Source organism: Syngnathus leptorhynchus, chromosome 10, assembly GCF_054491065.1.
Source record: "Syngnathus leptorhynchus isolate UIUO chromosome 10, UIUO_Slep, whole genome shotgun sequence".
NCBI classification, from domain to species: domain Eukaryota; kingdom Metazoa; phylum Chordata; class Actinopteri; order Syngnathiformes; family Syngnathidae; genus Syngnathus; species Syngnathus leptorhynchus.
The window spans coordinates 4,133,526-4,156,020 of NC_141204.1; the positions used below are offsets into that span (position 1 = coordinate 4,133,526).

The 22,495-nt window shown below is 44.8% G+C and overlaps 4 protein-coding genes across 7 annotated transcripts; 1 reads left to right on the plus strand and 3 right to left on the minus strand.

Moving 5' to 3' along the window:
• Window positions 1–1,823: 1,823 nt before the first annotated feature.
• Window positions 1,824–6,823, minus strand: wnt8b (wingless-type MMTV integration site family, member 8b). Its single transcript, XM_085921824.1, has 6 exons — window positions 6,725–6,823; window positions 5,907–5,940; window positions 4,729–4,867; window positions 4,087–4,212; window positions 3,855–3,997; window positions 1,824–2,667 (listed from the first exon to the last, which is right to left on the minus strand). The coding sequence occupies exons 1-6, from the start codon at window positions 6,793–6,795 to the stop codon at window positions 2,098–2,100; spliced, it is 1,083 nt and encodes a 360-aa protein (XP_085777950.1). The 5' UTR covers window positions 6,796–6,823; the 3' UTR covers window positions 1,824–2,097.
• A 1,677-nt stretch (window positions 6,824–8,500) lies between these two features.
• On the minus strand, window positions 8,501–12,242 carry scdb (stearoyl-CoA desaturase b). Of its 2 annotated transcripts, none has more exons than XM_085921414.1 (6): window positions 12,109–12,242; window positions 11,796–11,986; window positions 10,607–10,737; window positions 10,255–10,460; window positions 9,921–10,153; window positions 8,501–9,634 (listed from the first exon to the last, which is right to left on the minus strand). In XM_085921414.1, exons 1-6 carry the CDS (start codon window positions 12,174–12,176, stop codon window positions 9,435–9,437), a joined length of 1,029 nt encoding a protein of 342 aa, XP_085777540.1. In that variant the 5' UTR covers window positions 12,177–12,242; the 3' UTR covers window positions 8,501–9,434. The 2 variants fall into 2 exon arrangements, with proteins under 2 accessions (XP_085777540.1, XP_085777539.1); XM_085921413.1 differs by having other exon boundaries at window positions 11,796–12,028; window positions 12,106–12,191.
• A 20-nt stretch (window positions 12,243–12,262) lies between these two features.
• Window positions 12,263–17,098, plus strand: cfap36 (cilia and flagella associated protein 36). Of its 2 annotated transcripts, XM_085921411.1 has the most exons (12): window positions 12,263–12,420; window positions 12,778–12,950; window positions 13,737–13,801; window positions 14,056–14,157; window positions 14,246–14,360; window positions 14,551–14,638; window positions 15,034–15,142; window positions 15,221–15,295; window positions 15,415–15,526; window positions 15,590–15,708; window positions 15,797–15,958; window positions 16,026–17,094. In XM_085921411.1, the coding sequence occupies exons 2-12, from the start codon at window positions 12,845–12,847 to the stop codon at window positions 16,104–16,106; spliced, it is 1,134 nt and encodes a 377-aa protein (XP_085777537.1). In that variant the 5' UTR covers window positions 12,263–12,420; window positions 12,778–12,844; the 3' UTR covers window positions 16,107–17,094. The 2 variants fall into 2 exon arrangements, with proteins under 2 accessions (XP_085777537.1, XP_085777536.1); XM_085921410.1 differs by lacking the exon at window positions 12,263–12,420 and having other exon boundaries at window positions 12,516–12,950; window positions 15,034–15,295; window positions 16,026–16,106; window positions 16,188–17,098.
• ppp4r3b (protein phosphatase 4, regulatory subunit 3B) lies at window positions 16,947–22,404 on the minus strand. 2 transcript variants are annotated; one of them, XM_085921408.1, is made up of 16 exons: window positions 22,038–22,404; window positions 21,606–21,661; window positions 21,155–21,253; window positions 20,453–21,076; window positions 20,279–20,356; window positions 19,543–19,659; window positions 19,353–19,469; window positions 19,124–19,255; window positions 18,944–19,046; window positions 18,821–18,862; window positions 18,575–18,733; window positions 18,327–18,496; window positions 18,107–18,246; window positions 17,884–18,032; window positions 17,671–17,798; window positions 16,947–17,545 (listed from the first exon to the last, which is right to left on the minus strand). In XM_085921408.1, exons 1-16 carry the CDS (start codon window positions 22,177–22,179, stop codon window positions 17,435–17,437), a joined length of 2,367 nt encoding a protein of 788 aa, XP_085777534.1. In that variant the 5' UTR covers window positions 22,180–22,404; the 3' UTR covers window positions 16,947–17,434. The 2 variants fall into 2 exon arrangements, with proteins under 2 accessions (XP_085777534.1, XP_085777532.1); XM_085921406.1 differs by having other exon boundaries at window positions 17,671–17,801.
• Window positions 22,405–22,495: the final 91 nt, after the last annotated feature.

The following is a 22,495-nucleotide window of genomic DNA, read 5'->3' on the forward strand; positions in this document are numbered from 1 at the left end:
GAACGCGGTCAGACAGGTATTTGAGGAATTTGTGACACGGATTCCTCAGATTTTTGGGGTAATAGGAACAGGTGATAGCGGGTATCTCCATCCTCCCTCCTCTCTTCTTCTTATGTTGGCTTTCTCTCACATTCATATTGACCCTCGCCCCTCTAGGTGTTGTAGGTCCAGAACCCCTAAGCCTTAAATCCTATTAGTCAGGGATTCTTCCAAGCATTAAAAATATTTCCTTTTGCTTGCTACTGAAGAAGAATCAATCATGTTTGTGTTTTGATTTTTTTTTTTTTTAAGGGAAAACTATTATTTTAAACTTTGGCCTCAATAAGGAGGAGAATCTTAGCAATTTTGAACAACTTGCCATGTTTTGTGAGCGAGACGCTGCTTGAAATCCTACACTTCCTGCTCGCTGTCCACCATCTCTCCCCCGCCACCTTGTGCTCATGTGCTTTGGAAAATAGAACATGGCAGGGCCGGCCCGCAAACATGGAACTTCAGACCTCTCGGTCGGAGGTCGCGTCGCCTGCCGGGTGGGGGCAAATGTTTGTGTGTCTGAGTCGTGTTCAACATTAAGTGCTGGTTGACTTTTTTTTTTTTTACACCAGAATATTCATAATGAATGAGATTCGGCCTTAACTGCTCGTAATAATTCATTTAGTGCAACCTTTAGCTATAAACAAAATGCAAGTTATATTTTACACAACGCATGTTTACGTAGCTTTAGCATTTAGCTTTGAGGGGGTTAGTGTATACTGGGCAACATGTCTGGAATGCTGCTTTTCATGACGGGGCTGAGTGATCCCGCCGGGCCATGCGGGAGATCGTCGTTGGAGGGAGGGGGGGGGGTCTTTTGATTATCATGATTTGCTAAATAAGATGTCAACAAGGTGTTTCCTTGACACTTTATTGAGCCAAAGGAGGAAGGTGCAGAAACCGCTCCCCCTTTCTTTCTCAATGGGACCTCTAATCTTCTCTTTCTTGTCTGAAGGGTTTGGCCCTCAGTTGCCACTCGCTGGCCCCTGCCAGGTTGGGCCTGGGCACTTTTTTCGACTAGCTTGGCAGGCATGTGTTTATAAAAGCCACTTGTTGGGGCACAATACTTGAACTAACTTCTTTTGAGGGAACAGTGTGAATCTGTGTAAAGCCTTTTCCCAAAGTCCTTTGGGAGGCGACGGGCCATTGAGAGCGACCGAAGAAGGGGGATTACCTTCCTCGACAGCGGCGCATTTCCGAGAGAGCTGATTAGCTCCGCGTGCATTGTTAAATCGAGCAAAGGCAGGCCCTAGAGAAGTGAAAGGAGCCAAATAGGTGGGCCCGGTGGAATAAAACAGCCGCAGGAAGCCTTGCACAAGTTTTCCCAACATTCCCCCGCCTCCCCGCCTGAACACAGCGCTAAGGAGGCGCGGCGTGAAAAAGGAGATTAGCATACAAAATTAGAGGCGGGATGATTTTTATAAGGCCGACTTGCCTCATGGCCTCCTCCGTCTGGACAAAGTTAATTAAACTAGTATTAAACAGTAAAGAAACTCGGGCGTTCTTTTGAGGATTACCAAGAGGGAGGGTACAGGAGGAATTTGTTGTGGTGGTGGTGGGGGCAAATTAAGAAAAGCACGACGGAGAGAAGGTGAAGGGTTTTCTTTTCTTTCACGACCCCCCCCCCCCCCCCGCCTCCCTTTCCGACTCCACCTTGAGGACTCTAACCCCGAGTGGCGCTATGTTTACCTCAGAACGAGTCACGAGGTGAGGTGGAATTATATCAGGAAGGATTTATTATTCTTTCATTACAGCTGAATAGAAAATAAACACAACTAAAAATACAACTAAAGTAAGGTGGTGCAATAAATTAACAATGTACAGTACAAAGTGCTTCATCTTATATACATTTAAATACAACAATGAATGTCATGGAATAACTTCAGGTGGTCCGTAAAAAGTCTCTGTCACTATGTACTTTTTCAAAAACCTAATTGTAATATGCAAAAAAAAAAAAATAATTCTGTGACAGCAAAAATCTTTTAGTCTCACATGTTTCAAGCAGATTGTCTTTTTTTTCTGGAAAAACTTGTCCATCCATTTATGACCCAAAAGTATTTCAGAGGCTCAGTGCTTCTTACCGAGCTTGAGAGTCTTACGTCGCCCGCCCGCACTTTCGTTCCTCCCCCTGGCGCCTCCTTTCTTCACGCAGAAGAATTTGGTCACCGTCTTCCTGCACTGTTCACACTTGACGGCGCAGCACCAGTGGAACTTACAGTTGCAGCTGGACACCGTCTCGGCCTTGCGCTCCTCCACGGCCAGGCCGCATTCGCCGCACAACCTCTTACAGCTGCGCTTTTCCCACTTGGTCAAGTTCTTGCCCTTCTTCAGGCATTCGCGGCCCTCGGTGCCCGCTAGGCCCAGCGTGCGGTTCTCCAAGCAGTAGTCTGGCGAGTCTTCTAGGTGGACCAGTTCCTTACGAGAGATGGAGCTGAAGGTCTCGGCTACGGCCCCCCGGCTGGCCGCGCTGTTCCCGGCCCCGCGGAGGAGGTCCACCTTTAGAGCTCTGTGGTACTTCTCCTTCAGGTAGTTTCCCACCTCCCTGAAGTCGGGCAGCTGCAGCCAGCAGGTCTGCGTGGTGCAGCTCCCTGATACCCCGTGGCACTTGCACGTCTTCTGCATGGTCCCCTTCACTGCCTGCAGTCGGGATAAAACCGGCCTTAGTGATTCCCAACTGTGAGATATTGTCCCCTGTGCCTTAAGGAAATCATAAATCCTCATAAAAAATACAAAAAAAGTGAATTAGGGTCACCCTGTGACTTTTAATGTGTGTGGCTTTAAAAGGTTGAGTGACATGGGAGTCAGCCAATGACAGAGTAGAGCTGGCTGCTATGGGTTCTCAGGATAACAGCTAGCTGTTAACTGGCTAACTGTTAGCATGTCCTCAGGATAACAGCTAGCTGTTAACTGGCTAACTGTTTGCGAGTCTGCGTGTTGAGTTCTTGGGCCAACAACTTTTGAAAAGAACGGATTGTGTTCTCAACATAGTGGAGTAAACCAAAAGCCTGAATAGGTGATCGCTTCGAGTTCCTCGGCTATGTTTTTGTTGTTGTCTGCGCTTTCTGACTCTAACCGACACAAAACATCTGTCACTTGAAAAGAGGACGTCCTCTAGTCTTTTTCTTTTTGTCAATCCAAAAGTTTCACATCGAGTACCCGTTGCTCCCCTCCCTTGAAGAAACTATTTGTTTAGCCCGTTCATTATCATCATGTTTTCCGAGAGTGACAAGACAAAATGGAGAGTCCCATTGACTGGGGGTATAAAAAAAAAAGACCCCCCCCTCCTCCTCTCCTCTTTCTGTGCCCATTTTTTTCTGTTACAATGATGCTCCAGGTGCCGTGGGGATCCCGGGGCCCGACGGGGGGGTTGCAAAGGCACCGTCAACAAAGAGCACTTCAGCTGCACGCCTGTGGTCCCCTCAGACTACCTCCGGAGCCGGACAAAGACCAACATAAATGTGGGATCCTTATTGCAAGAATAAAACTAAACACTTATTTAAAAAAAAACGTGGGGATAATACGGAAGACCGTGCAATGTCTGGCTCCCCTGGATCTCCAATTAGGCTTGCACGCTGGCGATCCTGCAATTCTCCAGGAGAGGGATTGTCATTCAGAGCTAGTAAATAGGCCCTTCTGGTACAGCGAACACACTGTTATGATCGGGGACGAGTGGCACCTCACTTATAGCCGTGTGAAAGGGGATGCTTGGGTGGCACACTCGCAAAGATGGATCGGGGGGGGGCGGGATCAGCTGGAAGGCCGAGAAGGAGTCCCGGAAAAAAGAACGACATCTATATCGCTTATAGTGGATGTTAAAGCAGTACCTTTCTGCCAGCTTCGTTGTTGTGTAGATTCATAGCCGCTCGGGCATCCTGGCCGGTCTCCAAAGCGTCGACGAATTGTTTGGCGATGGCCTCGCCGAAACCGACATTGTCGCTGCAGCCTCCCCATAACCAGCCGTGACCACCTGGAAGTGAAACACAAAGAAATGTTACGAGATGAGGTTTGCAATCATTTCTCAAGATTTATTTTACAATACAATGGGAAGTCTCTTGCCTCGTTGTCCGTTCCGGCTGTCGTCGCAGCCGCAGTTGTCAAAATCCCCCAGACTGCAGTTTCTGGTCAGCGTGTACATGACGCCGGCTGAGCTGATGGCGTGCACGAACGCTGTCTCCCGATTGGCTGGCAGAGAGACTCATTTAATGATGCCGTTTTATTTTGATTTATTTTTTTACAGGCATTCCATGTAAATATTGTTTGACCTCATTCACCAGATAAATCCCTTGTGATGTCATCGAGTCTGCATGTGAGCGCCTGGGTGTGAGCCGTGGCCGACAGCAGCGGTTGCTCGAGTGTGCAAATAATTGAGGTTCAATATAACTGCTGACTTCCCATTAAAAAAAAAAAAAAAACATTTTCAAATCCAGGATTTTATTTTTATTGTAGCCCTCTATTGTCCTTAATAAAAAGTCTGCTGAATTTCATTCCACAAGCATAGCAACAGGCCTTCTCCCTGATGCTAATTGGCTTTGTGTGTCAGATTCACGACGGCGTTGATCCAGTGAGAGCGGATGGATTAGCGTGTTTGCTTTGGCACATGCGACAAAAGAGAATGAAACAGTCCCATACTGGCAAAGGTAGCTTTGGAAATGGCTATTTTAGCATTTAGTCCAGATTGCTTGATGTATTAGCACTTACCGCTGCGCAAGCTGCTGTGCGTGGACAACTGCAGAGCTCTCTCGGGGCAGTTCCAGCGATCCCACGCAAATTGGTACTTGCACTCCTCGATGCCGCTCTGGGCCCCCGCCGCCACACTGCTGGAATAGATCAGGTACGCCTGCACGTAACACAACCCCCATTAGTCCATACAGTGAAGCTTTGAGATTTTTATGTTTTTTTGTTGTTGGTTTTTTTGCAGTAAGCTTGATGAATGTGTAGGAGAGCCACAATCACCAGTTGTTATTTTTCAGCTATTTATTGAATAGTGGGAGATCATAGTGAGCACACGCAAGCAGAAGCTGCTGTCGGCCACAGCTCAGGCCCAAGCTCTCACGCGTAATCAAGCCTGAATGTAGGCAGTCACTGAAATTTGTACCTCTATTTTCACACTTTTTGACCCATTCAAACCGTTACAAATCGAATGTGGTCAGCTCATGCTGGTTATTTTAAGAAAATATATATTCTTAAACTAAAATTATTATCTTATTTCTACAGTTTACGAGCAATTCAAACTGTTCAAACCATTGCTATTCCATTTTTTTCAAAATGATAAAAAATATATATTCGTATTTATATCCAATTTTCACACTTCTTCAATCCATTCTAACGCTCATCAGCAGACCCATTCATAATTTCTGCTGGAATTTCAAAGTTGCTTTCTATCATTGTGGTGGAATGAAGAGGTGGATCGGGGCACCCAATGAACTGCCCAACCACGATGAGCGTGTGAATGATCATATGGCTAATATGTCTCAAGTGGCTTTTTTTTTTTTTTTTAGCTTGCTTGGGTGGAGTGTAGAAGCTCACACACACATAGGGGCCCAGGTTCTCGCTAATGATGACCACCCACTAAAGCAATAGCCGCCCTTGCCTCTTAACACATTCACACACACACACACACACACACACACACACACACACACACACACACACACACACACACACACACACACACACACACACACACACAAACCTCTCAATAAGGTCAAGTGTACGCATGCAGGAGGGGAAAGAATGAGGACGATATGGCTGCATTAATCCCACACAAGAACCACACAAAAACAAGAAGGAAACACACACACACACACAATGATGAAAAAGCAGGAGCATATTTTCTCTGGGGATGGGAAGGAGAGATCAAAAGGAAGTTGGCTTACCTTGGGTCCAGTCATCAAGAAATTATTCACTGACCTGGAAAAGGAGACAGCTTATTCAACTCCGGGAAGCTCAGTGTCCATAACACATTCCCGCTCATTAGCGCATGGGAAACTGTCACACACAACCGATATGGACGGAAATATCCCATAATAGTGCTGATGCCATTCCTATACATTAGTGACATTAATCGGGAAGTGAATGGGAGGTTGTGGGAAATCATTTCAAGTCATTTGGAGGGAAGGAAAGTTGATGAGGGAGCAGATAGTTGCTATCACACGACTTTTTTTCTTTTTTTTTATAAACAATGATCAGATTGGATTACAAACTAAAATTGCGCCGGCTGTATCGGCAATTTCAGTACCCAATATAAAAATTTTAATTGCTCCGTGATGTCAGTAATTGAAAACACTTCTCAAATTATCTTTCCCCATTAAAATAAATGGAAAAGTTCTTAATCTGTTCCAGCTCCCTACATCAAATTCATGTTTTTTTATATAGATATAAAGTAAACACCATTTGCTTTATAGAAAATATAGAATAACTAAATTAAATGGATTGCATTAAACAGTTTGTGCGTGACAATTTATTTATTTATTGCTTTAATTTAACTTTTATTACTTATCTTATTTGCTTGCTTATACCTACGATTTGCTTGTTTCTTTACATTTTAAAATTCTCTTTTTACTTAATTTTACTATCATACAATTTATTTACTAATAGACTAAAAAGCCCCCTCCCCTCTGAAAATTCACTTGATGCACTTTAATGCGAAATGCAGACGCATGCAGAAAGCGGACGTGAGACGGTTTCCACTCACCAGCAGCAGTAGGACCTCATGTGCGCCAACAAGATGAAAATGTAGAAGCAAACCTCCCAATGCATGAACATGCTGACAGGTGACGAAGGAGATGGAGACTGAAGATCTTCTCCTGCAAAACTGGACGCGAGGAAGAAGAGGATGAGGAGGGGGTGCTCTGAAATGGAGCCACTCTCTTCCTCAACAAGAGATTATCTGCTTAATTAAAGATTGCCCCCCCTCCTTCTCCTTATCCTCGCGGCCAATCCCAAGAGTCGCGGTGGAGAAGACTGAGATGATCAAAAGGGGCACCCTGGGCCTCGAGGGCCGGCCGGCCAGGACGATCTGCTTAATCCACGATTAAAGGGGAAAAAGTGCAACACTCGTGCATGTTGGTTAGATATACAAATTGTGTTTGTGATTTAATTGCATCAAGGCGGTGATGTTTTTTTTTTCTTCTTCTTCTTTACTCACATTTGCGCGCTGTTCCGGCGGTCGTCGTGCGTTTAATTAATTTGGAAATGGAGCGCTATCTGTAAAATCCTTATTTTAAAAAGTATTTTTGGATTTTTATTTTTCTTCCCCCTGCCATACAAAATGTAGAATAAAAATTATTATTGAAAAAATGAATAATTAGTTGCATTGGGTTCTCCGTTTGGAACAATTTAGTTAGACTTTTTTTAGTTAAAAAAATATTCAAAAGGCTCTTAAACTAAATATATCAAAATCAATGTTTATTATTCTGGTAATATTCTGGCCACAGATTGTGATTTAATTTTTAATCTTTAAACCCTTGTTAAAAACAAATAAATTATTTATTAATTCATTGTTATTCATGTTTCAAATCAGCAAATCGTCCTCGGTTTGCGATATGGCGGCAGAATCTGCATACATAAATTGGAACGCGCAAAAATGCAGATTACAGAAAAATTCTACAAGGCCACAAAAGGATGAAACCAAAACTGCGAGTGTTCGTAAATCCCCGCATCCAAGCAGGTTCCTCTCCGTGGAAATCCAACCTTCTTGTGTGCAAATTAGGATTAGCAGAAAATACTTTCAAAGGATGTTTTGGATTAGGATACAAAGAGAAATGCTGAAAAGAAGGGATTCGAATTTTAATGAATTAGAAATGAAGGCTGTGGCCACATCATTAAGTACAACCAAGTCATTGAAAATAATTCTATTCACATTGAATCCAGCAAATAAAAATCGCCGTTTTTATGCTTTTTATTTTGGAATCAGTCCAGAACAGGAGGATAAATTAGGCATAAATATTTTATTAATTTTTTATGGATTGTTTATTTTAAATCATTCAATAACAGGGCACTGAGAACGACAGAACCGATTCATCGTGAGGTTTGAGAAACTTTTGGCCTGTATGTAGCATTATTTGTCCAGCAGAGGGCGCTACCACATAGCTCCATTGGCCTCCCTTACATTTTCTTTAGCGCCCTTTGTTGCTATGCGTTGAAACCCGACTTATTTCGAAGGTGTTTTGACGACTAATAGTGACACTGTCAAACGAAGAATGTCCAACAAAAGAGACACAACTGCGTGCGGCGCTATCTAAAAAATGCGCAGTGAGATAGTGACGCATGTGCACACCATATTTTTGTTTTGGCCTGAGCGTGTGACATACAGGAGATCCCTGATTAAGATCGTAAAATGGAGTGCTCAATTAACGCGGACATGACGTCCCACAAAAACACTGTTTGTGCGTGCATGCGCGGTGGAAGTCCAACAAGATAACGAGTAATTTGTCAGGTATAAAAATGTGTTTATTATATATATTACACATTCTCAGAAAAGCTCTGGCTTTTTATTTGTTGATCAATGAACACAAAAGAATATCTAACGAACACTTTTAGTCATATGTACCTTTGTTTATATTAGTAGTAAGCCATATTAATTTCCCACATGTGACTCTGCCTGACATTCCTATCTGATCAACCTTTATCTTCAAATCAGAAATAACAGCTTAAACATACCAAGGAGAGGCGCCTGTGCTTTTAGCGTTGCACATAAACTCATTGACTCCTTCCTTCCAACCAACCCCAAGGTATGCATTGTATCTGTAATTCACATGTCAAATTGGTTTAGATGACTATGAGATGTTAACCTCGAACAGAGCAGAGCTTGTGCTGTCGTTTAGTACGGCGATTGTTTTTTTATATACTGTGGGAAAAAAATATTAGGTATGAATTAGAGGGGTCTGTAATTGTAAAATTGTATTTTGCAGATTCTTTTGTATTTATGGTCCAAAATAAAAGCAAAAAATAAACTCCCACTACGGGTTCTTAACCGTAAACATCATGATCAAAGTTTGAAAATTGGCACGATTGTTAATAAATATCATAAATTAATTCATGATTCTGCAATTGACTGAATTCATCAACACATTTCGCATCCACCACTGTACAGTATCAACATATCTGGTCGAAATTGAGACAAATGTGTAGAGTGCAAGGTAATGTTACCAAATTAGTTTTTTTTTTTAATCTAGCAATTTAACCTTAAATGTTCCAATACGACTCATGATCAACTTGAACGATCAGGTACTCGAAACAAGTACCTGCTAGAAACGTGTCGCTACTGTGCAGCAAAAAAAGGACAAACATGAATCTCAATAAGCCAGTCCGTTATCATCCCGTGGTTATTGATGTGGTATGTGGACGAAACTTATTGCCCTGTGTTTCTCCTAATAATCATCGGCATCATAATAAAGTCCAACTTAGCCATTTTTAGCGCTTCCGTCGCCCGTCCGGTGCACGCGGGCCGCTATCATCTCTTTGGACGCCATCTTGCGTTCGCTAGCCAGATGCAGGAAACACATGAGGTTGATGAAGGCAGTGGTGAGGTTGAGCCTGCAGCCGAATTCACTGGTGGCGTAGTCGAAAGGAAACGTGTGGTGGTAGTTATGGAAGCCTTCCCCTGGCAAAGAGACAAAGAGAGGCAAAAAAATGCTGACTCAGGCTAGCGACGTTCACAACAAAAGCAGTTGTTTGGCTAATTGCGAACAATTCTTCAAAGACTTTTACCAAGTGCTCATGATGGAGAATTTTATAGCTACTCCCAGTTCAAGTTTATTATCAAACTGAAGTATTAAAAATAGAGAACATGTTGTGTCTGTCAACATAGCCTTACCATAATTGCTAGCTTGATGCTAACGCGCGCTGCAAAAATGCCATTGACGGCTCATCGTAAAGGGTTCTCCTACCTATGGCGCTGAAGGCCACAAAGTTGTTCTCCCTGGGATTGATGGTGTGATCGTACGGCCTGTTGCCCCACATGTGCGCGGCGCTGTTAACCAGCCAAGTGGCGTTGAGTCCGAGGGTGTACCTCAGCAACCCGGGCAGGAAGTAACCCACTAGGAGAGACTCCCCCCAGAAGTACCAGGGCACCAACATTGGCACCAAGAAGCACAAGATCAACACAGAGAGCTTGTAGTGCCTGAAATCAACAAACACATCCACGTTCTGAGTACACAAGTAAAGGAAATCATTGATTGATTTCTTGTTGCTAGGCAGAAAACAGCATCTGACAGTCTTTACCTTTGTTGAAACATGACTACTTTATCAGCCTTCAGGTCGGACAGATCCAGTTTTCGGCCCTTCTCGGCGACGTCGGGGTGCTTGCGAACCAGCAGCCAGCCGACGTGCGAGAAAAAGAAACCCCGCTTGGCATTGTGCGGGTCGGCGTCCGTCTCCGAATACTTGTGATGGACGCGGTGGTCCCTCGCCCACTCGTAAATGTCGTTCTGAGCACGGGAATCGTTTTGGATACAAAACACTAGCATGAATTAAAAGTTTTCCAATTCTTTTGGGGCAAATAAGATGAGGCAGACATTTATCTTCAGTCTGTTTGTATAGTTGCCGTCATGTGTGTTTAAAGTCACATTTGTACCTGGAAGGCCATGGAGTTGGCAAGAGCCAGGAATATCCTGAGGGCCGTTGAAGCCTTGTAGGATCTGTGGCTCCATAACCTGTGCGCACCCGCCGTCACGCCCAGAGCGCTGAAGAAGAAGCACGCGGCAGCTGGTGGGAAGAGAAATGACTAAGTGTCACTATTGGAGCGACCTTTGGGACTGATTGTGAGGTCAGGTGTGCAGTTTGTTGTTGTCTGCTCGCATCGGGCACAAGGGACCTTCTGGCAGCCCAAGACAAATTGTCACGCGGCTCACAATGGAATGTCTATGGGGAGAGCTGATTGTGCTTTGTCTTCCACTGTGCAATAATATGCAGCCCAGAATTGCAAAAGACAAGCGGTGGGGAGGGGAGGGGCAGCAGATTTGGAACAAAGTGAAGACTGTTATGGAATTTGTGAAATGCAACCATCGTCTGCTGTATAGGCTATAGAATTCAATTGTTAGATGCATCTTAGTGATGTCAATAATGGGGTCAATTTTTGGCATTGAAATGTTTTTCATCTGTTACTGCTCCACCAAAACAGCAAAAAACATAAGAAAATGTAAATATGTATGTTCTGTAATATTTATGTTGCTTGTGTGCCTTTAAAGGGTGTGGCCTAGTGAGTGTCATCAGGAACTGGAGTCAATTAGCTTGCGTGTGAGTATCTGAGCACAAGTTGTGGCCTACAGCAGCTTCATGCAAGGGTTTTCATTTTTATATTTGTTTATTAAAACACACTTTAACATGTGAATGTGTTTGAACAAAGCATCTAGAAATAGTTTTACAATGTGTTTGTCCCACTGTGGCTTAAAATTATTATCGTGCAATTCAACTCCAGTCTTGTAGATGGCAGTAATGTACTTCACAAAGTTGTTGCAATAAATAAATAAATAAAGCCACTCCGCACACACATACAAATTCCATCAAAGGCAAGATATTTTAAAAAATAAATAAAGCTGCTTTAAAGTTTAACTTAGCATAATTCTGCTTCCACAAGATAAAAACAATTAAATACACAATTGAAAAAATATTCATTACATATGAATTATGTTTGGAAATAATTCGAAATTCACCTTGACGTTAGGGCAATAAAAAGTTGTGCATCTTAAATATCGTCACACTACATTTGTTAAGAACGATTACTCATGAAAATAATAATAAACAAACATCTATTGCGTACTTACTCCACACGAGCGTGAGTGCGTAAACTGTCGGGATGAGGAAAACTCCGTATAGAGCGCCGGCGTGCAGCATCGCCATGAGGCAGATGTTTTTCCACACCAGCGTCCTGGGTGGCTTAGGACCGACTTTCTCCACATAAGTGTCGTCAAACACATCTTCCGTCTTGCCATGTGGGCTGCTCTCGGCCATTTGGCTGCAGAGGTCCCGCAAACAACAGTTGGCAAAGCACCGGCCACACCCACAGATATCAAAAGACACTTTGATTTACATTTAAAGCAAGAGTCGGCTTTGATTTACGTGTGTGCCTTTACTCACTGTGGAGAGATCCAAAAGGAGGTCCAGAAGGGAAATGACGCGTCAATGAATGAAGTCCTCTTTATCATGCTGTGTGTGCGCGTGTGGAGAGTTGCGAATGTCCTATTGGTTCTTCTCTTATCTGATGTTATGTGACTGTGTGAGTTGGCATTAGATTTAGAACAGTCAACAAGACTTTCACGTGTTTATCTTAAACACAAAGACTGTGAGGCGCTATTAAAAGTCTAAATAAACAAAAAAAAAATGAAACCTGAATGGCTGTTTTTAGCAGACGAAGTCTGGCTCCCCCTGCTGGCTTACGCAGCGTCGAGGGTTAGTAATTTTCTCTAAACTAAATTGACATTTATAAATAAGTCCAGGTGTTCAATATTTCAGTATTTTTATATATTTTTCAAAAAAAATACTTATAGAATAAAAAAAAAAAAACTAATTATCAACCATTAATCAATGTGACGGGAAGCAGTTGACGTCACTGTTGCCGTGGCAACCCTCAAGCGTCACTCTTCCACGAGTGCGCAGCAATTCTTCTCAGCTCCTGGTAGACAAAACAAAAAGGCTAATTTTTTTTTGCTGCAACTGTGCACGTTTGTAATGGGGAGCTGTTTATGTTTATGGAGCACAATAATCATAAACGCGTGCATTTGCCGCCTGCTCGTGTCTGGACCGTAGCGGAGCTGGGACGAGTCCGAGCCGGGAGGAGAGCAGCTGCAAGCCACCGCTGATTTGTGGAGCCAACATGGCTGAGGACGATAGCGAGTGGGTGGTGGAGAGCATCGTGGGCTACCTGGGAAGTCCCGAATGGGTCATACCAGTCACGGATTTCATGGAGCATAAATGCACAGGTGACCTTTCCCACCATTAAAGACACCCTGAGTCGTCTTCTGAGCTTTGTTTATGTTAGCATGGGAGCATCGCTAGCCTCCATTGTGCCTCCACCGCATCAAGCTAGTCAATATTGCGGGTGAAACGACGTTTTGCATTGTATTTCAAAATGTAAAAATATTGTTGACTGAATTTTAAACAGATAAAGATGATTCAATGTTGTAAATAAGCATGAAAATGTAAGCGTCGTTAGCTACTTCTTCTTGTAGCCTCCATTTGGACTCCATGGCTAAAGCTGATGCTAACGTTGTGCAGCCTCATTTTTCTGAATGGCAAATTGTTTGGCACCGAGAAGTAAATGGTGTGGACCGACTGACATTCCATGGGTGGGCAATTGTGGTCTTCGAGGGGCTTGTGTCGTGCATGTTTTGTAGGTTTCCCTGTTGCAAAACACCTGATTCATTGTTATTCAGCTTTTGCAGACCTAGCTAATTATCTGACCACCTTAACCTGTGATGCATTTGATGTTTTGGCAATAATTTGCGTTGCAATTCAAAACCGGGTTATTTTTTTTTCTCTCGCAAAGCCACGATAGAAACACGTTTGATTTAAACAATTGCTAGCATATACAGATGTGCTGTGTAAACTTGCACATGTTGGCATCCATTGTCATTTCAAAATGTAAATTATTTTACATTTTCCCTATGATATGTAAAATGCAACATTGACATTTATTTGAAAAAAAATGTGAATAAAGTTTAAATTAGGATACCCTTTTTTTGACTAATCTACATGTTATATTTCAGTGTTTGACGATGAAGATGAAAATAAGTTAGCGTACACGGAAATCCATCAGCAGTATAAAAAGTTGGTGAGTAAAGCCGTTCTGCCTATGCCAACAAATACCAAAATAAATATTACATTAAACAAATGTGTAGGTACAAAAAATATATATAATATAAATAAATGAAATACTATAATATGAATAACAATTTCAAAATTCCTTGAGTAAATCTTTTAAAATTTAAACATAACTATAATTAAATGATAAAAATAAATATGTTTCATCTTTTGAATCGAACAAATCCACTTTCTACATGATTTATCATGTTTTGCTTTTTGCAGGTTGAGAAGCTATTGGAGAATTACATGCAGGAGGTGGGCATCGACGAGCAGCAGTTTTTGGATGCGTGCACCTCCCCCTTTGCCAAGTCCAAAACAGTGCAGGTATGCCAAACTAACCCTAACCTGAACAGTGTTCCAATAATAGAGCAAAGTCAAATACTGACCTCTTGACTTTTTAATTTGGCTTCAGTCTGTGTTCCAACCAGTCCTGGCCACAGATGACTTCCAAATTTTTCGCTCGCTGATGGTCCAGAAGAACATGGAGCTGCAGCTTCAGGCTCTCCGGGTCATCAAAGAGAGGAACGGTACATTTGGTCTTGCACACCTTTACTATAGCAACACACACAGAATTGCTAGTAAATTAGCTTATTGGCGAAAGTACAATCAATTAACAAGACACGACAAGATTTTTTATTTTTACTAATACAAAAAAAAACCATGTACATAACCGTAACGAATGCGGCTGCTAAACTATCACGTCCCTCCATTGGCCAGGGGCGCTTCCCGATTGCTTGACTGACGGCGAAGACGTGATGACGGAGCTGCAGCAGCAAGAGATGAAGATCCTGCAGGAAGTCCTCAAGCAAGAGAAATATCTATTTAATCACAAATCAATGTTGCCCCCCCCACCCGCTAAATAAGCTTATTACACATTAATACACGTGTAATAATATCTTGTAAGTTGCTAGCGTGCTCTCCTAATGGGATTTAGTGAGCGGCATCTTGACGCAAAAAAAGAAGTCCGCTTTAAGCTACTTAGGCTCAGGCTAATTTCAGTCGGAGCCATCGACTCTCGTAGCAAACTGCTACTGTGGAAGGATAACTTATTTTTTATCCACTTTGTCCTACCTGGATGCATGTAAGATCCTCACTTGGAGGCTCGCCAAATCCAAAACGCAAACTAAAGTGTTTTTTCCACTTCCAAAAAATATATTTTCATTTCCCCACAAGTTATTGACGTTGTGTTACCTCCGTCAGAAAGTCCAAAGAGGAATACGAGGAAGAAATGTCATGGAGGTTGCTGCTGGACGAGGAACGTGGGTGTTCGACGTCCGCTAGCGAAATCCAGGATGTCGTCTCTGCCAAGGTCAAAGGCCAACATCATCGGACTATTGAATCTCATTTCCAGTGGATTGGATGTTTTTTTTTTTTTTTCTCCCTACAGCCCGACAACATTGCCGCAAACGCCCACAAAGCACAAACGATGAATGGGAAGAGCGCATCCACACAGACCAATCAGGTTTGCTGTAACTAATTTCCACCCCAAAAAACAATAATTCAAATCAATCGCTCTCCAATTACCACCGTGAACAACTTCAAATACAATTTTTTTAGTTGCTGATGTTTTTTTCTGTGCAGGTCAATGGGAAAACATCGGAAGACGCCGAGAACAAGTTGACAGTTGCAGCAGCTGCGAAACACGTGGAAAAAAGCAGCTCCTCCTCTTCGTCATCTTTGACTCGCACCCCCGGTAAAAACATTTGCAGCGTACGTTGATGAAAACACGTATTAATGCGAGTGAACGCGTGCGCAGGCGGAGTCGGTATCGGCGTGGAGTCTCGGGTCTTGCCGCCCGTGAGAGCCCCCGTCAGCCCCGAGCAATCCTGGCTGGAGGAAGCGCGCAGGGAGGCCGGCTTCGCTCAGCCTTACACTGTGAGTACGCTGGGGGTCGCTTTATTAGGTACACCTTAAAAAAAAAAAAAGTTTGGAATTCTGACAAGTACAACGTTGACTTCACCAGGAGCTGTCAGCATCTCAGCAGGAGCATCTCCAGCAGAGGGCGGCCTACTTACGTGAGCAGCGAGACAAGCTCCACGCTCTGAAAAAGGAGCGAACCGCCAAGCAGATGCCCGAGCAGGAGGCACCTTGCGCTCCGTCCTCGCCCGCGCCTCCTCCTCCATCAGTGAGTCCTCTTAAGGCGCTACCTACGCTGGGCGCCGCTGATTTTGACGTTTTTTTTTGTCTTCCAGATTTCGACGGAGGAGCGCAAGAAGCTGCAGAAGAGAAAACATCTGGCAGATAAGCTGAAGGAGGAAGTCATCAAGAAATGAGTTCCGTGTGCAGTATGAATGCAATCACGTGTATTTAATTTCTTACCGGTGGGGACACGTTCACCTTTGTTCTCCCGTTAGACGCAGTAGCCTCACAGAGATCTTCCCGGATGAGAGATGAGCCGCTCTGCCGGTCGGCATTTAGTCGCTTGGACCTTCCGCAAATGTCGACGTGGTCGTTGCGGCTTGAGGGTATTCAAATAATTATATGCAGAATGATTTGGGGTCAGGATGAGCTGGTAAAAAAGCCAGTTTAGATGGCAGTGCCGTATTATGATTATTTTGTAATTATTATTATTTCTTACCACAAAAACACGGCACGAGCAAGGAAAAATGAGGCAAGTGTATTCATATTGTAAAGGCTGTTTAAAATTCTAAATGATTGCCATTTCTGTCCCCGCAAAAATATATTGTCTAAGATAAGGCTTCACGCTTTTTCCGCTGGCTTAGACTGTGTGAATGCAGTTAGTGACGTACAACAAGACATATTTGAAGTAAGTGCCGCATGTTTGTCAAGCTTTTCTGGACCTGACGATGTTATCGCCTCCCTAAAACAACAATTGCATGTAGCCAAATGCAAAAGTACGTCTGCATCGCACGCCCAGCAGTAGATGCCGACCGTGTCTCGATGTTGTAAAACTAGTGCTTTGGCGCATACCTTTTCATGCAAAATGGTCACGATGGAGCATGCAATATTGGATATACTATGCTTTTGAATGAATCACCTTTTTGTGGACCGTGTCATGTTTGTCTTTTTTGCGTGCTTCCAATACAGGAGGAGGGGTTGGCCATTGATTTGGATCACACGTCGCTCGATAACAAATGAGACTCCATTCAGTGTTGACGTTTGTACAAAAAATGTATCTAATGAGATTGAAATTCATTTCGAGCTACAAAGTGGTCGAAGGAATCAACAGTTGCTTTTAAATTACTGTAATCCTCTTGCACATTAAATGTGGACTTAGCAGTGTTAGCTTCCAGTCCTTTTTCCGCGAGTGGCCAGTCAAGCGTCCTAACTCCTACAAGGGGAAAAAGGGGGGGGGGGGGGGGGGGGGGGTTGTGAGAAGGGGGTTCAGGAGTGGGGGCTAGTCCTGCTAGCCTGACTGGCCTGTGGCACAGTTCTTTCGCCGACGGCCTCCATTTCGTCAACCGGTGAGGCGCTAACCCATCGGCCTTCTGTTGCTATAACAACAATCCGATGCGGGGAAGGGCCTTGGCACCATGGCGTGATGAGGAAGAGGATCGGGTTAAAGGTTAGCGAGGGTCTGGAGAAGGAGGTGGTCCAAACAATTCTGAAGAAAGGGAGACTGTGCCAGACTTTCGGGATGTTAGGAGCTGAGACGGGGGCGCTTCCTGGGGGATTGCTCCTCTTCCTCTTCTTCGTCTTCCTCCTCTTCGTCCTCGTCGTCGGGGTAGTCCACCAATCCCACCAGAGGCGCCTAACAGACAAGACATGGGATCAGAACCCGACCCGCGTTGTGCTCAATGTGGTTTTGTCTTCACGGAGCGCAGCTAGTTTACCAACTTGTCAACTTTCTTTTGGTAATTCATCCGAGAATATTACCTTAACCACTGGCGAGGCGGGAAGTGCGACTGTCTTGACCGAGGCCGCCGAGCTGTTGTTGGGCGTGGCGGGCGGCGAGGTGGGGGGCAGCGCCGCGACTTTGCCATTATTAGCGCCGTTAGTTGCGCCTGCTGTGACGAGGGCAGCGCTAGCTTAACTAGGATGACGGCGTGCTGGTGCTCATCCCCAAAAAGCCACAAGAGGTGTTCTTACCTTTTTTGGCCTCCATGTACTTGCCGTAGCCGTCAGAGTAATCATCTTCCATGCGGCTCTTGTCCACCGCCTCTGACTCATCGTCGTCCTCGTCCTCATTGAACCACAGCTCTTCGTCATCATCCATTGAGCGAGCCTCTCGTCTGTATCTGAATATATATTTTTGGATTATTTGAGTTATTTTTAGTCTGGTTGTTATACTTGTCAGCCGGCGTGTGCTAACCTGGTGAGTTTATGGCTCTGTCTGTCTTTCTCCTGCTCGTATCGTCCCTTCAGCCCCTTGAAGGTCTGCACGTACTCGATGGGCTCAAGTGCTTTGTAGAAGTTCTCCACGATGTGCGCGATGAGGGTCTTGATATCCTCCTGCAAACGTAAACGCGCCACACTTAAATCTACAAGTCACGCCAAGCTTTTTTTGCGTGGCCATTTCCGCCGCGACGCACCACTCTGATGAACTCGAAGAGCTCGATGATGGCCGAGTTGAGGAGGTTGTATCGCGTGCCGTTGTCCAGCAGGGCGTTGATGACCGGCTCAAAGAGGTTCCCTTTGATGATGTAGCGGTTGTAGTACTCGTCCTTCAGGCCGATGATCCGCCGCATGAAACGCAGCGCGCCTTGAGACGTGCGCAAAACAATTGAGTAGGGGCATCGCGCTGCGTGCGCGCGTGTTCTTGGTTGCCGTGTGCGCTTACAGAGAGCGAGGAAGGTGTGCTTGGAGTTCATGAGCACAAGGACTCTCCGCAGCAGGTCTTTGTTCATAATGTAGGTCTTAATGTGGTAGGTGTGGTGCTCCACGCAGAAGGTCAGCAGCTCCAGGATCAGAGCAAGCAGTTGGGCCGTCTGAAAGTTGTCTACAGGGGGAATGGAAGAAAAAAAAGATAAGAGCAATGACAATAATGTTTCCCTTTTTTTTTTGAGAGGGGGGGGGGGGGTCTTACCTGGACACACAGGGTTGATCTTGGTGGCTGCTTCTTGTAAATCTTTTGAGGAGAACAGCGAGTCAGGACCTCTAATTGTCACAGGCGTTCACGATTCGTGTGGGAAGTCTGCGGCCAGCTCACCTTTTGAGTTCTTGTCATGCGCCGTGTTGGCCAGCAGAGGTGCCGTTAATACTTGCATGCAGTACTTGTAGAAGAAACTCAAGAACTCGGTCTTTTCCGTTTTCTGTGGGAAGAGACGGGAATGCGGGGCGACGTTGTCGACAGAGAGGTAAAAACCAGGCGAGCGGTGGTCGGCCTTACGTTGATGGAAGCCAGCATATTCTCCGGGTCGATGAGCGTCCGAAGCAACCCCATCAGCTGGACGGCGCCGCCCAGCTCGGGGTCCGAGTCGCAGATCATCTGCTTGATCACCACGTTGATGAGCAGCACGTCCTGGAAAAGTAAATTGCGAAATAGAGGTTTCCACAACATACTGATGTCCCGAGAAGCTTCTTTTTTGTCTTTCCAACGCCACAAAGGATTTGCTTACGTCGTCGGTCTGTTGTAGTTCCTGCATGACAAACTCTCGCACCATAGAGGGGCTGAATTCCACCAGGTAGGAGAAGATGTCCGTAGCTGCCGCCCTCACCTGTAGGTCATCCATGCCCTGAGAGGGGGAAAACAAAATAAGAACAAAATATTGGCGTCGGTTTCGATACCCCGCAGAGGACCTTGCTCACCATGACTATTTCCAGAGCAGGTAAGATGCCAAGATTGGCCAGCGTCTTGAAGAAAGCGTCCCGGTTTTGGGGCTGCAACGTCTGCGAGAAAGCGCAGAACTCCTTGACAAAGTTCACCTGAGGACAAAGAAGAAAAAAAAACAAAATCACCATTCAAAGGACTCGTTTCACGGAGGCTAGGTGATATCAGTGTTGCACTTTGTTTCAGTTTGGCACCAGTTGCGATCAGCTGACATAGTAAGCGAGCCTTAAGAATAATGACTTTCTGTTTATGGTGTGAGCACCTTGGCGCCTCACACATAAATACACAAAGTCACTATTAAGTTCAGCAAACGGCAGTAAAATTAGCTGCCTTTTTTTGGCAGCGCGTAAATAGGCATGTGAATGGTTTACAAGTTCCACATCAGTGATGCTAGTTTTGTTAGTCCTACTATGGCGTTTCCCATTATGTGCTAGCATCAAGCTAGCTGATTTTTGGGAGACAAAGTGATCTAGTTTGGGAGGGGTAAAAAAAAAAAAAAAAAAAAAAAAATCACTTGGGTTTTTTTTTTTCTTTTTAAAGAATAGTTTACTATCTACTCAAGTGCCGCTTGTTAGTTGAGGTATCATCATACTTAAAAAAAAAAAAAAAAAAAAGAGCTATAGGCAGAAATGAAAATAAAATGAATGAGTGAATATTCCAAAAGGACCAAACTGCACCAAATAGAAAGAATCAAAAGAACTCTGTTGGACTCACAAGTTCTCGCCTTTTACTGTCGTCTGTGCCTTCATCTGTGAGCTGTGCAAAAACCTCAGTGAGGAACTTCTCGTCCTCCTGTGGTGAAGGAAAAATAGATATATCACGAAACAGACAACTAACCAACAAATTTGTCCGCAAAACATGAATTGTAGCAAAATAAATAGCTCATACCTGCAACATACTGACAATCTCCACCTTGTTAAAGAAGATGAAGGAGTTGAGCGTGGAGAGGAAGTTCTCCTCAAAGACGGACGGCGTAGGCAGGATGATGTCCTGGATGTACTGCACGCGGTACGTCTGGTGAATTTTCTGCCTCAGCTCAGAGTCCGTGATGGGGATCACCTCCTTGAACTTGGCCGTCTTGGTCAAGAACTCGCGGTGGCGCTTGGGCTGCACCAGCGCCGGGTCGTACTCCAGGCAGCCCACCACGTCCATGATGCAGTCGTCGGAGAACATCACCTCGAAGAGGGCCGCCTTGTTGAGGAAGAGGACGCCGCGAACGATCTCGTACAGGTGGTGCAGGCCCTCCCGGTTGTCCAGGTCCTCGCACACCCGGAAGAGGCCCAGCAGTTTCTTGAGGTAATCCTCGCTCATGAGGGCCAAGGCCAGTTTTTCCCGCCGGATGGGCGACGAGAGCACCGACGTCACCAGGTCAGCGATCTCCTCCAGGCGGCTGAGCTCGCAGGGCGGGAGCTCCACCAGGTGGCTCGTCTCCGGGATCTCCTCGAAACGCTCCTCCTCGGACTCGTCGATGGGGTCCTGGGTGATGTCCAGGGCGGGGTCCTTCCCTTGCACCTGAATGAGGGTAGATCGCAGATCGATTGTGACAACTTCTTGAAACCCAAACAATATTCCTGCCCGACTCCAGTTTACCTGGCAAATTTTCTCCCAGATCTCATCGCAACCTGCTTTCTCCTGAAAACTCAAAGCCAGGTCATAATTATCCGCCTCCGACCATACGATCAGTGTGTCCTGTGCAAAGAAGAAAAAATTGCTCATGTCAAAGTAGCAATTGCTATTTCTAAAGGACGTATCTGAGAATTTCTCATGCCTTTTCATTGCGATCACTTTTGGAGGTATAATTAAGACTTAGAATATTCTCGTAAGCATTTATTAAGATTTTTAAGGAGCGCATCTAAGTGTACTCGACAGGACTTACTACCTTATTGTAATTGGTAATTAACTGCTGGTGGCTAAACATTGGCTTGGAATAGAGAGTTGAGCACAGCCAAAGTTACTTAATAATAAATGACTGTAGACATAAAACACAGCAAATGTCTTTTTAATTGCCTTTGTGGCTGATCCAAGCGACAACTACACTTACCTGTTGTTTCTGATAAGCAGTGTTGGGGCTAATTTTCGATTCCAATAACACTGAGCCTGAAATGAGATGCACAAAACAATGTTACGATGTGACTTGAGATTAATAATCATGTTTAAGGACTTTTACGGTGATTGATTTGCTTTTAAGTCTCGAAGAGGACACAGTGTAGACTTAGCATAGGACAAAAGGCGAGTGGACGTGTTAGTCACCATTACGTTGTGTATTTCAATATAAACCAGGTAAGAATAGTAAGAGTGTAAAACAGCATGTAAAAAAAAATACACGTGTAATTTTTATTAAAACCAAAACAAACAAAAAACAAAGAGGCGACTTAAATTCCCCCCCACGTTACTGAGATCACGTCGAATGCTAGCGTGGCTAAGCTACTACCACCACCAGACCGTGTTAGTGTGAAGTGAGGGGGGGACTCACCGTCGGATTCAGCTCGAACAAGTAAAGATATTCCCTTGAGTCTTTCCACAAACGTCGACGAAACGTGCCCGGTGCCCCGGTCGTCCCACTGGCGGTCTTCGTTGAGCGTATAAACTTTCACCCGCCGCCGAGTGTCCGACATTGTGAACGGGGGAAGCTAGCAGGGTAAGCTAGCTGCGTGCTAACAAGCGAAGCGAAGAGCCTCGGTGTTTTCCTCCCTAGCCTGACAACTTTGTTGGAGTCCGCATGTTACACGGGACGGACGAGCCAAGTAGGGAGGGGGGGTAAAAAGTATCCGCGGCGGCGACTGCTACTTCTTCGGCATGCTCTCCTCTCGGCCACGGCGCACAAGTCTAAAGACAACCCCCCCCCCTCCCTTGTTGGAAGGAGGGGGGGGGGGGGTAAGAGGAGGGGGCGGTTTTTTTTTTTGGGGGGGGGGGGGCACAACACAACTCCCG

Bases quoted from the DNA above. Each gene is read 5' to 3' on its own strand.
- cfap36 (XM_085921410.1), top strand. From the start codon at position 12,845: ATGGCTGAGGACGATAGCGAGTGGGTGGTGGAGAGCATCGTGGGCTAC. The intron at 14,639-15,033 runs GCAAGAGAAATA...TACCTCCGTCAG, and splicing joins ATCCTGCAGGAAGTCCTCAA to AAAGTCCAAAGAGGAATACG. The intron at 15,296-15,414 runs GTTTGCTGTAAC...TTTTCTGTGCAG, and splicing joins CATCCACACAGACCAATCAG to GTCAATGGGAAAACATCGGA.
- scdb (XM_085921413.1), bottom strand. From the start codon at position 12,176: ATGATAAAGAGGACTTCATTCATTGACGCGTCATTTCCCTTCTGGACC. The intron at 10,738-11,795 runs GTAAGTACGCAA...TCTTCCCACCAG, and splicing joins CGCACTCACGCTCGTGTGGA to CTGCCGCGTGCTTCTTCTTC. The intron at 9,635-9,920 runs GTAGGAGAACCC...TCTCTTTGCCAG, and splicing joins TGTGGCCTTCAGCGCCATAG to GGGAAGGCTTCCATAACTAC.
- wnt8b (XM_085921824.1), bottom strand. From the start codon at position 6,795: ATGTTCATGCATTGGGAGGTTTGCTTCTACATTTTCATCTTGTTGGCG. The intron at 3,998-4,086 runs GCAAGAGACTTC...TTTCACTTCCAG, and splicing joins CAGCCGGAACGGACAACGAG to GTGGTCACGGCTGGTTATGG. The intron at 2,668-3,854 runs GTACTGCTTTAA...TCCCGACTGCAG, and splicing joins ACAACGAAGCTGGCAGAAAG to GCAGTGAAGGGGACCATGCA.
- ppp4r3b (XM_085921406.1), bottom strand. From the start codon at position 22,179: ATGTCGGACACTCGGCGGCGGGTGAAAGTTTATACGCTCAACGAAGAC. The intron at 18,497-18,574 runs GTAAGCGCACAC...GCACGTCTCAAG, and splicing joins GCACACCTTCCTCGCTCTCT to GCGCGCTGCGTTTCATGCGG. The intron at 18,033-18,106 runs GTTAGCACACGC...ATATATATTCAG, and splicing joins CAGAGCCATAAACTCACCAG to ATACAGACGAGAGGCTCGCT.